The sequence below is a fragment of the Electrona antarctica genome, assembly GCF_951216825.1.
Source record: "Electrona antarctica genome assembly, chromosome: 4".
Taxonomy (NCBI): domain Eukaryota; kingdom Metazoa; phylum Chordata; class Actinopteri; order Myctophiformes; family Myctophidae; genus Electrona; species Electrona antarctica.
Genome location: NC_136809.1, coordinates 33,759,020 through 33,776,639, shown reverse-complemented (window position 1 = coordinate 33,776,639; position 17,620 = coordinate 33,759,020). Strand labels below are relative to the sequence as shown.

Genomic DNA, 17,620 nt, shown 5'->3' with positions numbered 1-17,620 from the left:
TGTGTGTCAGTGTCTCTCTCTCCATTATCTATTCTTTTCTGTAATGGTTCCCACTCCGGTGCATGTATACACTCCCCTGCCAACACAAAATGCCATGTCACCGCAAACAATGATGACCCTGCCAGCCCTACCACTTCCAAAATACAAACAAGTGACAGACAGACACACAGCCAGATAAGAGTGGACCACCCTATATGGTAGACATGTTCAATGAGATACTGGGTGTTTGTTTACAGGGGGGGGGGGGGGGGAGTAACTATTTACATGTAACAGAGTTGTGTAATATAATGACAAATTATATTATTAGTGTATTTCTGCCTAAAAGTGCTGTATTAAAGATTTTGCTTGAGTAAAACTAAATTAAAGCACCAAAAGTCATTATGCAGAATATCCCTTTTTGAGTGGTGCAACCACTCCTATAGACAGCTAACAGTATGTGTGTGGCTGGGTCCCTGGGTTCGTCTGTCCCAGTGTCCCTGGATGTGTCCGAGCATGAAAATAGTGTTATAGCGTTTGTTCACCAATCACCACCAAGTGTCACTGTTGCACAGCCTAACACAGACACACAGGTCAGGGAGGAGGGCTTGTACAGTACAGTACAGTACAGTACAGTACAGTACAGTACAGTACAGTACAGTACAGTACAGTACAGTACAGTACAGTACAGTACAGTACAGTACAGTACAGTACAGTACCACTCACTTCAGACGGGTCTGATTTTTCAAAATGTATCAACATCTTTCAAAAATAGCAGGTCTACAAGCTGTACATTCGTGATAGTGGAATCGTTGGGATCCGCACGTAATTCCGACGGAGCATTAGTCCGACATGCCGGAACCGCTCGAACATGCGCTGCTCCTGTGCCAGAGGTTATGGTTAGGTTAGGGTTCGAGGTAGATTGTTGTTCTATTACTGTATACAATATGCATAATTACGTTGTAGGCCGATATATGTTGCTTTATTTTATTACGTTATTATAATTAGCTTAGGGTCTTTATTATTTTTCTTTAATATTGATTATTACTTATGCTGCTGAATTGTGTTTTGTTTTACTCTTATAATGAATTGCATTTTTATAGCGCTTTTCCAAGTGCTCAAAGCGCTTTACAATGGTTCATTCATTCATACATTGGGAGGTGAAGCGGCGAACAGTCGACGCCAGCGTCCTCACTTCCCACATCCACACACCAATGGTGGCAAGCTTACACCGACCGACTCATTGGAGGCAATGTAGGGTTCAGTGTCTTGCCCAAGGACACTTCGACATGTGGACAGGAGGAGCCGGGATTCGAACCGCCGACCCAGGGATCATTGGACGACCTGCTCTACCTCCTGAGCCACAGCCGCCTTATGTACCTGTACATGTACACAAGATCTAACAATGATGGCCTTCATGACTAATCTGGAAGAAAAACAGTTCAGTCCATCAGATAACTGTTGTTTAATGATTTCTTGGTAACTGGTTTTGCATACACATTCTGCATTCACATTTGGCTTACTTCACCAAACTAAAATGACTCTAGTTGGGGGGATACAATATTTCACCCTATTATACTATAGTGATAACTTATTTCCACATTTCTGACAGTATAGTGCTGTGGAGGACAAGAAATACTTGGATTAAAGCGCAATAAGTAACAGCTTCCTATAAAACAATAACAATGCAGTACAATAATGACTTGTGCAAACTTGACAAATGTTAAGAAAATAAAATAGACAACCGTTGAATGTGCTCATTGTTCTTGTAAACAGTAAAAGCTGAATATCTTCAAAGGAAGATCTGTCTTTTAGCTTAACTTTTGATTCAGTTTAAGAAAAGCACTTCGTTCCAAGATCATCCTGGCTCTGTTACGTCTGGCCCTGGTGAGATCACCTGTGATACTGAACACTCTCTCAGTAAAGGCCTGTGATGCTGGCATGGCCAGAAGGTCCAGAGCAAGAGGTTTCAAAGTTGGGTAGGCGACTGAGCTCTGTGCCAGCCAAAACTCCACACCAGTGTCTTCGTGTATGCCGTGGGAGAGTGCCTCTTTGTACCTCCTCAGCTCCTGCTTAACGCAGGTCCCGAAGGAGCGGGGCCTCGAATGTCTGGCCGCAGACAGGAACCTAAATCTGGGTCGCTTGGAAGCGTACGGTTCCGCGTCTTCCTTTGCCTCGTCCTTAATGTCTTTCTCCGTGTCCTCTACGTCCCACCTCCCCGACGCCGACGTCTCTGCGACGTACTCCTCCGCTTTGCTCAGAAGCTCCTGGATCGGCTCCTCCGAGCTGTCCACGAGGATGTCCGAGACGGTGGGGTCCAGGAGGCAGGCGGCGGGTGCCAGCGGGAAGAACTTGGGATTGCCGGCGACCAGGAAACGGCCGGAGCGCTGCTCCAGGTCCACCTTCATCTTCTGCGACAGGACACCGAGGTCCCTGAAGGCCGAGAGGAACACGAAGTTGGAGAGGTGTGCGATGAGGTCGAGCAGGGCGGGTACGATCAGGGACAGCGACATGGTGTCACTCTGAAGGATCTTTGTGTGCTCTGCAAAGGGCACCAGGAGATCTCGGAGGACGCATAACTTGTTCCATTCATCTGGAAGCGTGGACACCATTTTTTAGTTTTTAGTTGATTCACTGTTATACAAATAACTGCCATTAATTATCCGATTGTGTTTTTGGCATAGAACTTTGGAACATATTTGCCTTCTAGGCTTTGGAAACAAAGATTATATGTCAAATAACATTCAATTAATTCGTTAAATACACAAATGACTGGCAATGCCTGATATAAATATCAAAAATCTAAATAAATAATGTACTATGTATGGCCAAAATAATTATATTTTCAAATAACATAAATAGTGGAAATAGCTAAATAAGCTCTTTTTTTAAATGTATGAAAATGTCTTAAATGTTTTCAACAGACAAATTCATGAATGGAAATGATAGTGTTGCTGTCGGGTGGAAACCTCATTATGTCCAAAACTGGCACTTTTCTACAACCTCAAAACGCATAGCTTAATGGCCACGTTTTGAGCTTGCGGATCTGCTCATTTTGATGCTTTGTGTGAAAACGTTAGAATATGGAGATAAAGAAGAGGTTTCTAACTGACAGCAACGTTATGCAAAAATGAAAATGATTGCCATTATCTCAAATAATTGCGACATTAGTATTCACCTGGCAGGAGGCAGTCCCACCCCATGTCTCCAGACACCAGGATGACGGCGTCCTTAACCTGGAGGAGGCGTGTGATCATGAGGTAGGTGCTGGACCACCTGCTGACGCAGTCTTTGATGACGGTCAGACCGCACAGCTTCAGCAGTCGCTCCGTGGCCGCCGAGGACGTGCGGACACGCTTCACGAGCGCCCTGGTCTTGCCCAGGAGCCGCTGGACACTGGCCTCCTTCTGTATGTTGTTGACCACGAGCTGAAGAGTGTGGACGACGCAGGGCATCCTCTCCATCATGGCTCCATACCTGCGTAAAAAGGCATACAAAAGACAAAATCCGTAAGAACTGTGGACGATTCTACAAATGCCTTCTAAAATCAGTAGATCAAACACTTAGTTTTTTCAAAAATGTTCAAAAATTGCAGATGTACAAGCTGGCAGCACTGTGAGCTTGTCTGCTATATTTAATAGCCAACTGTAAAATGACACTGATGCTTTTCCGGGTTAATAGGATTATTATGCAGGTTAATAGGAATATTTTCAATAGCCAACGGATAAAATATGGATAAATGGATTGTGATGATGTATTTTTGGGTACATTTGTTTGGGAACTTCCTGGAACCTCCTCAAGGACTCCTGGGGATCCCTGGACCCCACTTTGAGAACCACCGCTATAAGAGAAGGTTGCAGAAGGGACGCTTTTTCCTAGAATTAAAACTCCCATCTGTAAATCGTCTTGTGAACATGAACAGCAACAGTTACAAACCAGTTTTCTGTCTCTTTTCCATGAATCCGACACACCTCAGCTCATGAAAAGGAGCAGTTAACATATGGATATGATTTGGATTGTGATATCATTAAATATTATAATTATTGTTTATAGTTGTCACACCAAGCACGGACATGTGCCGTTGCTTGAATGGAGGAGACATTGATATGATATTGAGTTGCGTGAATGCCTATTAAATTTCCCTGTTAAAAATGATAAACCACCTGCCTGCCAAATTCCTATGTTATTTCTGTGTACTAGCTATCACTGATCTATCATCTTTCCAATTAAGCCCAATGTGCTGAAACCTGCAAGAAAGTGAACATAATTTAGAGTCTGTTCTATTGATGTGATTTAACCAATATCACTGCTGAGGAAATGCCCACCACAGCACAGTTATAAACCACAATGTGACATTTGCTCCATTATGTCTAACCTCCTTAAGCACTTAATAATACTTAGTGAAACGGACCAGAGTTGCAACGGGATGCACACGCAGATCCGACACACCAAAGGTCCGACATGCGGAAATCACCCATCGCTCCCAAAAATGCGTTGGTCCAACATGCGCTGCTCCGTGCTTGCGGTTATGGTTAGGTAAGGTTAGGGGTTTGGGTTAGGTTGACTGTCTAATGACAGTCGGACCAATAGTATGTCGGAGATAAAGCCTGTACCCGTTGAAACTGTAATTGGTGCACTCTTTTTTCCCCACCTGTATAACACATCTCTTCGCCGAAAATAACAGATATACAAGCTCACACCACACACCACATTGCGACGTGTTGTGAGATTGTAGATTGGCAATTTTCAGTAAACGTTCCCGCCAGAATAAGGATGCTGGAGGCTCAAGTGGTTATAGCTCAGGGGTGCCCACACTTTTTGACTTGAGAGCTACATTCCAAATGACCTCGGCAAGATCTACCCACCAAATCAATTATTATACCATTGCTGAAAATAGTTTAAATATGTACCTGAGGGGGCTTCGGAATAGTAGAGTTCGTGTTACATTCTGTACAGCAGGGGTGCCCACACTTTTTTACTTGAGAGCTACTTTCAAAATGACCAGCTCGGCAAGATCTACCCACCAAATCAATTATTATACCATTGCTGAAAATAGTTTAAATATGTACCTGAGGGGGCTTCGGAATAGTAGAGTTCGTGTTACATTCTGTACAGTATAAGACAAATGCACTTGGAATGGGAAATAGAGGGGGAGAAATGTTTTTTTAAATTTTTATCGTTCAATATATTTAAATGAAATACTCTTTAGGGGCATGTCATGTGATCTACCTGCACAGCCTTTGTGATCTACTGGTAGATCGCAATCTACCTTTTGGGCACCCCTGCTGTACAGTATAAGACAAATGCACTTGGAATGGGAAATAGAGGGGGAGAAATGTTGTTGTTTTTTTAATCGTTTTTTTTCTTCAATATATTTAAATGAAATACTCTTTAGGCGTATGTCATGTGATCTACCTGCACAGCCTTTGTGATCTACTGGTAGATCGTGATCTACCTTTTGGGCACCCCAATATAGCTGTTCGTGGCAGCGGTGGCCGAACGGTTTGCGGAGTGGTCTTGATACCGGAAGGTCGCCAGTTCGTATCCCCGGACCGGCACGTTAAAATTACCACAGCTGAAGTGCCCTTGAGCAAGGCATTGAACCACTACCATGAAAGGGTCTGGCTGTAAACAAGTATCTGATGCTTAGTCCAGTTACCCTGGGTAAATATAGTAACTTTTCTTTGCTTTGCTTTGCTTTGCGTAATGTTAAGGAAATACTGCCATTACCAAATGGGAGGAAATTGCAGGACATTTCTTCACTATCCCTCAACAGCATTAATCTAACTTCTTCCTCTTTCGTCGACTTCTGTTCGGCGTTCACCAAAACATTTTTTACAACGAGCGTGTATAGTTTTAAGATCAAGCAAGAATGTCTGAGCCGCATGTGTACGCCACGCCGAACCTGACGGAGAAGGTGAGATATGCCCGGTTTGGAGAGGAGGAGGACAGAGGAGAGAGGGTGGACAGGATAGTGGACATCTATGTCTCTGCAGATCACCCTGGGAGACAGCAGGAGGCTGTGCAGAAGAACACAGCACCAGAGCAGCATGGAGGTAAAAAAAAAACCTCTGGCGTACCTATTTTCGGCATGATTGTTAGTCAAACATTTTCAAAAAATAGTCTCTTTTCAAAAATAGTGGAAATAGCAGATCTACAAGCTCACAACGCATTGCAAGTGTCATGCGTCGTGAGCTTACACATTCGGGCTCTATGAATGTTACACAAGTGCAGTTGCACAGGCACACCTGTCTGGAATCTGGATAAGTGTGTATATTATAAATAGCAGATCTACATGCTCACAATGTGGTGGTGCATGGGGAGATAGATGATGATATCAGGCTTTAGATTTCAGTTTAGGTCAAAGCATAAGGTCAGGTCGGCTCACTTCACTGGTTAGCAATGCCTGGAGGAGGGTGCAGGCTGGTGACATTAAAAAGGGGGACAGACAGTCATTGTGCTCTGTGCCCGGTCTGTGTGAAACGCAATGAAACGTGACGTCATTAGGACTCTCCAAAGAGAATTAAAGCTACCCACAGCAAGCAAATGTCTCGTTCTACCCCGGATTTAAACCTCGGTCTCCTATGCAAGTGCTGACAATGACATTACCACTGAGCTAATAGAGACTGCCTGCTTGCTCTGAGGAGAGAATTGATTTTGACCGGTGGTACCACTTGTCAACCACATGTCAGCACAGTTAAGAAGCAGGAGTTAAACTATTAATCTGGTGTCTGTGAAGTCAGATGTAGAGTTGCTAGCCAGCTCCATATACTGTATGCAGATCTAGGTGATGATCCAGTCTTCTCCATATATGGATATCTAGGGTTTGATGAGGTCAGTGTCGTGATCTCCATATGTTGAGATCCAGGTGATGATAGTCCACATATGGAAATCCATGTGTTGTACCAACTGATTGGCCATATATGGAGCGTGTCACAAGGCGTGACTGATGGACTGACTGACGGGAGATGCAGGTTTTCATAGTAAACTGTGACCTACAGTCGCAATTAGACTGCTGATGACATTGCACATACTGTACTGATTTATGTTTTAATAGGGACTCCTTTTTTATATTTATACCCCTACATTCATGACCTAGTATTGATTTATTATGCACCCACAATTGTATTATGCAGATTAATCATATTATGCACTTTATGCTCTTCTCTCTATCCATTTTAACTGCAATGATGAGCCTACACAACCAAGTTTTTCACCCACATTACTTGTAATGCGATGTGACAATAAAGATTGATTCTTCTCTACCATACCAATTGGACTACAGAAAAACATGAAATGAAATGAAATGAAATGAAATGAAATGAAATCTATATTTACCCAGGGTATCTGGGCTAAGCTCAAGAACTTGTTTCCAGCCAGGCCCTGCTCATAGAACACATTTCATCGTAGTGGTTCAATGCCTTGTTCAAGGGCACTTCAGCGGTGGTAATTTTAACGTGTCGGACGGCTGATTCGAACTAGGAACCTTCCGGTATCAAGACCGCGCCGCTATCCGTTCGGCCACCGCTGCCATGGTGCAGCATTAAGCAGTTCTTCTGTCTTTAAAGAGGACACTTTGAAGGTTTCTCCTATGTATTTTCAGGCATTTTCAGGTATTTTCAGGGTTCCAGAGCTGCTGCAGTGTGTCTGGGGCTGCTGTGTCTAATCCTATCGGCTGCCATCATTATCCTGGTCATAAACAGTGAGTGTCAAGACTATAAAGCTAGTGGTTCTCAAAGTAGTGTCCCAGCTTAATTTATAGTTAAGACCCTTACAGGTCTGTGACCGAGTCATAGGTGTCTGTGGCCAATACCAGAGCCATAGAGTAAGACAGAGTTACGCAAATTCCGTTCACTTCATGGGGCCACTCCAATGGCAGCTCTCCTACATAGACTTATATTGAGCATGGGGATAACCGGAAGTTTATGGAATGCATTGGAATCTATGGGCTCGCGCGAGTACATGAACCACGTGACCGGGCTGTTTTCTGCCCCCTCAATATCGCAACTCTTCTATTGCTATTATGAAACAGTAACCCAAATGTTTATGGCTGCTGCTTGGGCCCTATGTTGGGGCTGGTGGATTGGCATGTCAAAGCAATTGACCATTTCTGGAAGTGATATTTTGGAGTCTTGCCATGCGCCAAATCATTTCTTTTTTTTTTTTTAATGCATTTCTAACCCACACTACAAAATCAGTTTCTCCTTTGTAATTGGCTTGCTGACTGGTTAACATACAGTAGTTTTTGTTTGGCGCATCACTGGACATCATTGAACCCTATCTTCAGGTGTGCAATTATGTTTAAAGCAGGAAGCAGTCGCGTATACACGGATGGACTTTTGTCTTTCCTAATGCAGTCTCAAAACATACTCAAAACACACCAGCCCCATTTCATAGGCAACATTTCTCATGGACAGTTGGGCACAGCTTGTTGATTTGTTTATTCTTCTTGTTTAAGATTCTGAATTGAAAAACAGCCTGACTGAGAAGTTGATTATTCACTGCTTTTCTTCATGAATTGAATACTGTATATCACATTGTTAAGCAAATGGCAGAACAGTTGCTAAGTTCATTCTTTTCTTGTTAGAAGAACAATGTGAATCAGGATGGCGGAAATTTGGCAGAGGCTGCTATTATGTCTCTAATGAGTGGAGAACCTGGGATGACAGCAGACAATACTGTAGAGACAGACAATCAGACCTGATTGTCATAGAAAGCAAAGAAAAACAGGTATAAAGTTTGCTGTGATCTATTCCACTTTGTGGACTCATGGAGACACAAATCTGTTGTACAGTACAAAAGTAACCAGAAGGTTTTCTGTCCAGGACTTTGTTGACAGTATAAACGAGAGAGTGTGGCTGGGTCTGACTGACAGAGAGGAGGAAGGAACATTTAAGTGGGTGGACGGAACACCACTGACCACACCAACGTAAGACTTATTACCATCTTTCCCTAAATGATATTAAATGCTGTATTAATAAAATACAAACCTACCACACTGTCACTAAGATAATTATAATTCATTGTTGTCTATCCAGTACATTTATATTACTCTAAAGAAACTAAAGGTTTAAACTTTAGAGTGAAAAACCTATCTTGTAAAGTATTGTAATTAGTTAAATGATCCTACTTTTCCAGGTACTGGATCGGTGGTCAGCCTGATAACAATGGAGATGAAGAAGACTGTGCTGAGTTTTATAACGGGGCTGATGCTATTGCTAATGGAAGACTCAGAGGATGGAATGATGGGTCATGTTTTCAAACTAACCAGTGGATCTGTGAAAGAGTCATCTACTGAAAACAGCATGATTTTCATGTATGAGTTAGCTGGTGTGTTGGTTCCCCAGGTTCTATTTATCCCTCTACACCAGTGGGTTTCATATCAAGGGCGGGCCATTATATATTCGGCATTTGAGCCACAGACCACCATTTGATAAGATTTAGTGTCTCAGACCCAGAACTTAGATTTGTGTTATCGTTGGATACGATGTTTTCCATACGACGTGATACAATTACGAGAGATAAGAGGCAAATGTTGATCAAAATAACAATTCTTCTACAATCTCTAATTGTGTAGACTTCTTGTAAATGAAGTAATGCAGATGTTTAACAATAATGAATTAATAATAACTCTTGAGAGAGTAAAATGAAACCAAATGGTCCCTTTATGGGTCCATTTGGTTTCATTTCACGCTCTCAAGAGTTAAAGATCTAATAAGGGTCCATTTGTTTACCAACTCTCCCTCATTTAGCTGGGGACCACCTGGAACCCCCAGTGCTCTACAGAGTCTACACCACATCTCTTGACAGGATAAACAGCAGATCTATACATTATTGTTAAGTTAAGCTAATACTGTATGTTTCCTGTTCTCTATGACATGTGTACTTTTATTATGAAGGGGGGACCGGAAGGGAGTTGTTTTATTCCAGTAACATTATCTCTGCCAAATGCCTCATGCTATGTCTCTGTAGACATAAAACACAGCTGAAGACCTATTTCTACACTGCTTTTAGTTGAGCTTTTAAAATCCTTGTGGTTATTCATGTCCTCACTGTATTGCCTTATTCACTGCTATTATTTTCATGTTGTTTTATGCCTTTGCGTTTCTTTTTTTCTCCATTGCTCTGTAAAGCACTTTGAGCTGCATTTCATGTCATGAAAGGTGCAAATAAAGTTATTTTATTAATATTATTATTATTATTATTATTTCTAGAAAGGTTTTACCTTTGTTCTTCCACGTCTTCAAACTGTCCGCCATCGTCCTCTTCCTCCGAGCTGGGCTCCTCCTCCTCCTCCTCCTCCTGGTGGGTGAACGCTGCCACCATGTGGCTGCCGCTGTCGGTGATCACTGTGAGGATCTTGTCCTGCGTTATGCCCCAGGCCTCCGTGCAGAAGTCCACACACATCTTAATGACCTGAGCATGAGGGAGGGTGCAACCAACGGTTCATTAAAACTAATCCATGGAATCGCTTAGGACAAATAAGCGATTTATAGAAAATAATTGATACTGTATGATTGATACTGTATGAGAGATTTTTTCCCCTTCCAAGATCTTTAAAAAATGATTTACCTACAAGCTCACTGTGCTTGTAGACAGGCGATGTTTGTGCCACACTGCTGTGCGACAAAGTAAAAAATACCAGGTTGACCACACTAATTGATTTAGTCGATTATAACATTTGTTGATATTGAATGTTCAAATTGTTTATTTCATATTTGAACACTACCCTGTTCAAATATGAAATAAACTATTTGAACTGAAGTCTTGGTGTGTGCGACCCGCTCATGTTTTGAACGGGTAGCGCACCTACGGTCAGAGCGCGGTAGTCACATGAAGAGTAATTTATTGATATTGAATGTAAAAGTATTAGTTTTGTGTTCTTTTTTTAACCCAGAAAGCATCTGTGTCATAACAGATTTTAATGTTGTTGGCCATTCAAAAATAGCAGCAGATATACAAGCTCACAACGTGTCACTTCATGCCGTGCTGCGAGCTTGTACATCTGCTATTTTTGAAAGTTCGTTGAAAGCCTTGAAAGTGAAAGTGTTTTTTTTTTATAATTTTGAATTACAAAAACAATTTGAGAACTACTGATTTAGAAGGCATTTTGTAGAATCTGTCTTCTTAACGCTTCTCAATTATTCAATTAATCAAAAACATAATCAACAGACTAATCGCTAACAACATACAAGAGTATTTGCAGGCCTACCTGCGCGGTGTGCGGGTGCGTCATCTGCTCCAGGTTCAGTAAGATGTGTTGAGCTCTCTGGAGCTCCGTGCAGAAATAACAAGCGCTGATGGCCAGGAAAGACGCGTAGTTGTTGTTTGCCTTGTTGCCCCTCCAGCTACCCACACAAATAGTGATTTTCCGTGCCCTGGCGAGCCTCTCTTTGAACTTCAGTTTTTCGCCGCAGTAAATCGCCTCGACCAGGTGGTTTATTTTAGCTTTGTGGGGAATGATGAATCTCCTGTCGACGGTCTCCATCATGTTTAAGTAGTCGGGGTCTTCCACCGTGTGCGCGGGCAGGCCCGTTCTGCCGATCCACAGAGCGATGGCGTGCTCCCTGCTCTGCTGTTCCACGGAGTCTGGAAGGTATTTGAACCTCGAGGATGATATCAGGCTGGGGACTGTACTGCCGTGTGGACTCTCGTTCGTAGTGTCCTGCTTCTGTTTAGGAGTAAGGGTCTCTGGAATCTAGTAAATGTAACAAAGAAAGGATGACATTTTAGAACATGAGTTCTAGGATGTGTACACATTGACCGTTGATTGACCACTTGAACTCTAGCACCCAAATTCTGGGGGGGAACATTAGGCAAAAATAGCCAATCTACAAGCTCACAAAGTGTCACAACATGATGCGTTGTAAGCTATAGTGGCGTAACAAGCCAACAGTAAGGATGGGAATTATTGATCAAATAATTAATTAATAATTGATACGTTTTGATAACCTTATCGATCGATTAACCGGTTAGTTGATAAGTTGTGTTTTTCAGGTCAGTAGATTAATGTTTCCCTGAAAACCAATAACAATATCCACATGCCATCATGTGTTTTAGGGAACTGGGCACTATTGAGGAGAACTGGGCCTATTAACCGTTTTGCACTTTGAAAACCCACTTCTAAACACTCATATACAACACAGTGCATTGTCCCAAATGTTTCTGTACGTCTGCTCAAAACTGTAGTGTAGATACATCCAGTTAAACCTTCTAGGCTGAGTAAACAGGACCTGAGTTGGCTCTGTACTTGGACCGCTTTGGTCCATCTACTCTACAACATTAATCTCTTGGGCAAAAATAACTGATCTACAAGCTCACAATGCTTCACGTTGGGATGCTTTGTGAGCTTGCAGTGCTGCTATTGTTTTGCTAATGTTCCCCCCAGAACATGGATGCTGTGGTTCAAGCGGTTAAGAATGCTTAATAAACTAATTAAACATAACACAGTTAAAATACAAAGATAAATACAGACAGAGCCCAGTCTTCTGTTGTAAACGTTGTGAACTCACCGTGGCGGATATGTCTGGATCAATAGAGTAAGACAGAGTTACGACATCGAGGGGTGCTCGAGCGCTGTTCATGCAGCCTGGAGACTGACAAGCTGGAGTTTGAAATACATTGTTTTCAACGAGGGCGGCGCAAATATCAGCAAACTAAAGTCTTTGTAATGTTTATGTTGTACTATTACTCAAAAATGATCTACAATAAAGGGATTTAAGATCAATAAAGCTGGGCTGTTGCCTGAGTCCAGTGCATTCTGCCAACTTCCGGTCCAGGATATTGTCACGCTTTGCAATGCTCTTTGCCACGGGAGTTGAACTTCAATCTTTTAGCACATGTTATTACACCTTTAGAAACACATTGGTGAAGAAATTTCGATTTAGTTCCCAGATTAGTCAAATGCCTGATAAAATGCCCGTACTAATAGAAGTCTATGTAGAAGAGCCGCCATTGGACTGGCCCCATGAAGTGAACAGAGTTGTCGTAACTCTGTATTACTCTATGGCTCTGGTCTGGATGGTAGGTGTGAACTCACCGTGGCGGATATGTCTGGATGGTAGGTGTGAACTCACCGTGGCGGATATGTCTGGATGGTAGGTGTGAACTCACCGTGGCGGATATGTCTGGATGGTAGGTGTGAACTCACCGTGGCGGATATGTCTGGATGGTAGGTGCGCAGGTGTCTCTTGAGGTTGGTGGTGTTCTTGCCTCCAATCTTCAACCCACAGAGGGTGGGCTGTCCTGCAGACAGCTGCAATATGACCACACACTGGGTCTTCCCCTCCACTGGGTTGTACAGGAAGTGGGACCATAGGTCACCCCGCCTCTTCCTCCCACCTCCGGCCTTTCTCCTCAGTCCTATGACAGTAACAAAGTACATTTACTTCAGTACTGTACGGTGTACACAAAGGTATATTTCACTTTCAAACATGTTTGGGGGTCATTTTAACGTCTACTCTGGCATTCGTGTGCTTTTTAAGTTGCTTGATCTAAATCATTTAGATATTTGATCCTATGCAAACCATTGTAACTAAAAACACCATTTTAACAATGTTATACACTGTATTTGATGCATACTGTATAATAGCTGATGAATAATATACAGTATTTATCCAAAGATATTTATTTATTTATTAATTTCCCCAAAAAGTACATTAGAAAAAGAATTGAAAAAACACTCCCCCCCCCCACACACATTAGAACGATGATATCAGTCACCAGAACAAAGGATGGGTGTTTTCGATGGATCCAACATGGTTAAAAAGGAGTTTGAATTAAGTTATTACTAGAAAAAGTGCCCTTCTGGGCACAGGTCTCCACCAGGAGGATAGGAGTGTGTGTGATGTTTGGCAAAATGTTTAGGAGTAATATAATCATGTTTTGTGTGTGTGTGTGTGTGTGTGTGTGTGTGTGTGTGTGTGTGTGTGTGTGTGTGTGTGTGTGTGTGTGTGTGTGTGTGGGTGAGAGACGCGGCTTGGCCTGTTGTAGCACCACCATGAGGCTGATTTGAAAAGTGGCAAGTGGCATTTCTTCCTCAGCCTAGTGGGAATATGCATGCACAGTTTCACCGCGAACGGACGCTGCGTTGAGTAGTTGTGGCGATTTGTACAAAACGGGTACAAAGCGGGCTACTCCTGAAAAGTTTAGAAGCCAATCTTAGGCAATGAAGGTGGATTATGAGAAATCAAACAAACCCATCTTGATCACATGACTATGGAGAGATGTGTACCGATTTGCGTGAAATTTGGATAAAATCTGAAGGAGTAATATTAGAAAATGTGTTTTACATATGTCGGCCTCCTGGTGGCGCTATAAAGAGCAGATGTGAAAAATTCCAGGCAAAGGTTTTTCCTTGGCCTCTAGGGAGTGTGCATACAAAGTTTTAGACAGATCTGTGCAGTTGGAGGTAAAAACACTTTTCGGCCAGTTATAGCGCCACCATGAGGCTGAATTTAAAATGTTCACGTGGCATTTCTTCCTCGGCCTATTGGGAATGTGCGTGCACAAATTCACGGAAATCACACGATGTGGTCATTATTTGCAGTATCTTGTTTGAAACTGAGCACTCCTGCGAACTTTGGAAGCCAATCTTAGCCAATCAGGATGGAGTCTGAGAAATCTGAAAGACCCGTTTCGTTGAATGGCTCTAGAGACCAATTTGCCAATTTACCAATTTGCGTGATGTTTGGACAAAATCTGTAGGTGTACTGTCCAAAAACTTGTTTTGCACAAAGCGGCCTCCTGGTGGCGCTATAACCGGCCGTTCTGGAAATTCTGGGGCAGAGGTTCATCGTTGGCATCCAGGGAGTGTGTGTGCAAAATTTGGCATCGACCGGGTTAACGGTGCCGGAGATTAGCTGTTCACAGACGGACGGACACACGGACGGACGGACGGACGGACGGACGGAGTGCAAAACATACTCTCTCCCAGTCCCCATGCCTTCGGCCTGGTGGAGACAATAATAGTAATGGGTTTGTAATTGTATAGGAAGGGGGTGTGTCTGTTAAATGAATATAAAATGTCTAAATATAAATACATCAAGCAGCTTAAAAACTGCCTGCCTGGCAATCTCACAAAACCCGGAGTGGGACTCAATAGATGTTAATGACCCCATTCACCCCAAATGGGTTTGAAAGTGAAATATCCCATTTATTTGTTTTCTTTGCAAGCACATGACTTTAACTCTGCCACATTTCAAATAGACTTTATTGTAGACTACTTTACTACATAACATTTCTATCACAAATATATTATGAATTATGATCCCTGTCTAAATAAAGCCCTATTTAAAATGCAGTGAAAATGACATATATATAAGCTCACAGTGCCACATGCTATGACTTCTATGATCTGCTATTTTCCAACATTTGTAATAGTATTTTTACTTTTAGTAACATTTTGAACAAAGACCTTTTACTTGTAACAACAGAGTATTTTTTAGATTGTAGTAGTATTGATACTTATTTACATTATGACATGCATTAGTCTACGGACCCCCATTTAATGGCTTTTGTATCTCTGAGACCCTAATTTATATTGTATAATCAATGTTAATTTAACTCTGAGTGTACAAATGGAACGGGTCCATTTGGTTCCATTTGTATCACTCTCAGAGTTACAGACCCATATGTCCATTTGGTTCCAAACTATCATTTAGTTGGGGACGCACTAGAACTCCCTCAAGGACTCCTGGGGGTCCCCGGACCCCACTTTGGGAACCACTGCGGTGCGATAGATATAGTGACCAGCAGCCTGGATATGTCTGCAACTCTGCATCGTAGCCATCACTATTATGTTTAATGTTGGTCAATCGCTACTAGCATCAAGAGAGACATGACAATAAGTGACTTATGACTTGTGACTTACCACTGATGGCAGCAGGGGCGGGAGGGGGACTGGAAGACGCCATGTTCAATCTTCCAGCTGTGTGTCTGCTCAGCGGGACTTCTACATGGTCTTCTTCGTCCTGTTTTATTTCGTGTCCGAGGTGAGCGGAAGCTTCCATTCTTAATGTACTAGTGTCAGGCTTCTGCGGTTCAATTTATGGAGATTATTACACCGTTTTATGGGAAACAATGCGACATAATTCTGCATTTCTGCTCATGTCTCTCTCTCGCGTCGCATGATGTGAGCCTGGACCTGTACCAAGGATGGCACAGTGACGACGTCACGGAGGTTGCGCTGTGTGCGTGTCACAGTGTGCATGCGCGGTTGCACGCGTGTGCGTGTGCGTGTGTGTGTGTGTGTGTGTGTGTGTGTGTGTGTGTGTGTGTGTGTGTGTGTGCGCGCGCGTGCGTGCGGGCCATGATCGAAGCTTTTCCGCATGATAATGGTCTGGTCGACGTCACTGATGCATCCTTGGTGTCTTTGTGTAGTACACTGACTGAAGCTGTGTGAAGCTGGAATCGTCCAATCAGGAGTTGTAAACTGGGCGGGATAAGATGTGTGATTGGATGATGGGTCTTCATCAGTACACCAGTGCTCGAAAATGACCATTAAAAATCCAAACTATTACACTAATTAATTATTATGAATTTTTCGTCAAAGGTGTTTTTCGATGTTGTATTACATGTTTAGTCGTTTATGTTTTTTTAGCTTCTTATTTTTTTATGAAGGAGAGCTAGTATAATTAGATTTAGTCCCTTAGTTGTATTTTGAACATTCTCATTATATTAGTCGTGATATTTGGACTGATAATTATCCCTTCCAGATAGGCCTTTATGCTATTAAATATAATATGAATTACAATTCAATTACAATTACAATTATATATGCCTTACACCACTAATGGCAAGATTATATTGTGTGTAGACTGGTAACTTATTTTCCATAATGAAGAAATATGAAATATAGTAGCCTAATGAATGCAAATAACTAAACCTATTTTTCATCTCTTTCCTCTCTTCTCTAAATGATTCAAAATGGCACTGTAATAAGAAAGTCCACTGGTTTAATGAGATATGTTTTATGCCATGATCTGTCTTGTGTTTACATCTATTTCTAACCCCACCCCCACTACTCACATGCATGTGCACACGCGTGCACGCACGCACGCACACGGACGACACGCACGGTCGCACGCACGCACGCACGCACGCACGCACGCACGCACGCACACACACACACACACACACACACACACACACACACACACACACACACACACACACACACACACACACACACACACACACACACACACACTAATGTAAAACATCCAGTGGGGACATGGTGATGAGATTACAACAGACCATGCTTGTCGCTTCGCATCCCCTCCTCCATCCAGACCATCCCTCCATCCTCCTTGACCTCCGCCCACCATCCATATCCACCCTCTCTACATCCCTTCATCCCTGCTGCTGTTCCAGTGGTTCTCAACCTTCTGAGAGTCAAGGACCCCCAGTTTGATAGGTATCAAGGCCACAGACCCCCATTTGATCCATTTTTTATCTATGGGCCCTCAACCAACAATGCAAAATCCTCAGTGCTAATTTAACTAGTGTACACATGGAACCAGATGGACCCGGAAGGGTGTGGTTGCCATGAGAAAGAAAAATAAACCAACAAACAAACAAAAACCCTACACTGTCGCGATTAACAATTTAATTGCGTGTCTTGATATTACTCTTCATATGACCA

The 17,620-nt window shown here is 42.6% G+C and overlaps 2 protein-coding genes across 2 annotated transcripts in view; both read right to left on the bottom strand.

Annotated features, from left to right (window-relative positions):
- LOC306921270 (extracellular calcium-sensing receptor-like) overlaps positions 1-17,620 on the bottom strand; it is a gene marked incomplete at both ends in the record, with an annotated part of 291,036 nt that overhangs the window by 235,460 nt on the left and 37,956 nt on the right. The window lies entirely within an intron of this gene.
- On the bottom strand, positions 1,786-16,091 carry LOC306921869 (zinc finger BED domain-containing protein 4-like). Its single transcript, XM_079499169.1, has 6 exons — positions 15,848-16,091; positions 13,127-13,338; positions 11,189-11,674; positions 10,202-10,392; positions 3,155-3,453; positions 1,786-2,569 (listed from the first exon to the last, which is right to left on the bottom strand). Exons 1-6 carry the CDS (start codon positions 15,984-15,986, stop codon positions 1,788-1,790), a joined length of 2,109 nt encoding a protein of 702 aa, XP_079355295.1. The 5' UTR covers positions 15,987-16,091; the 3' UTR covers positions 1,786-1,787.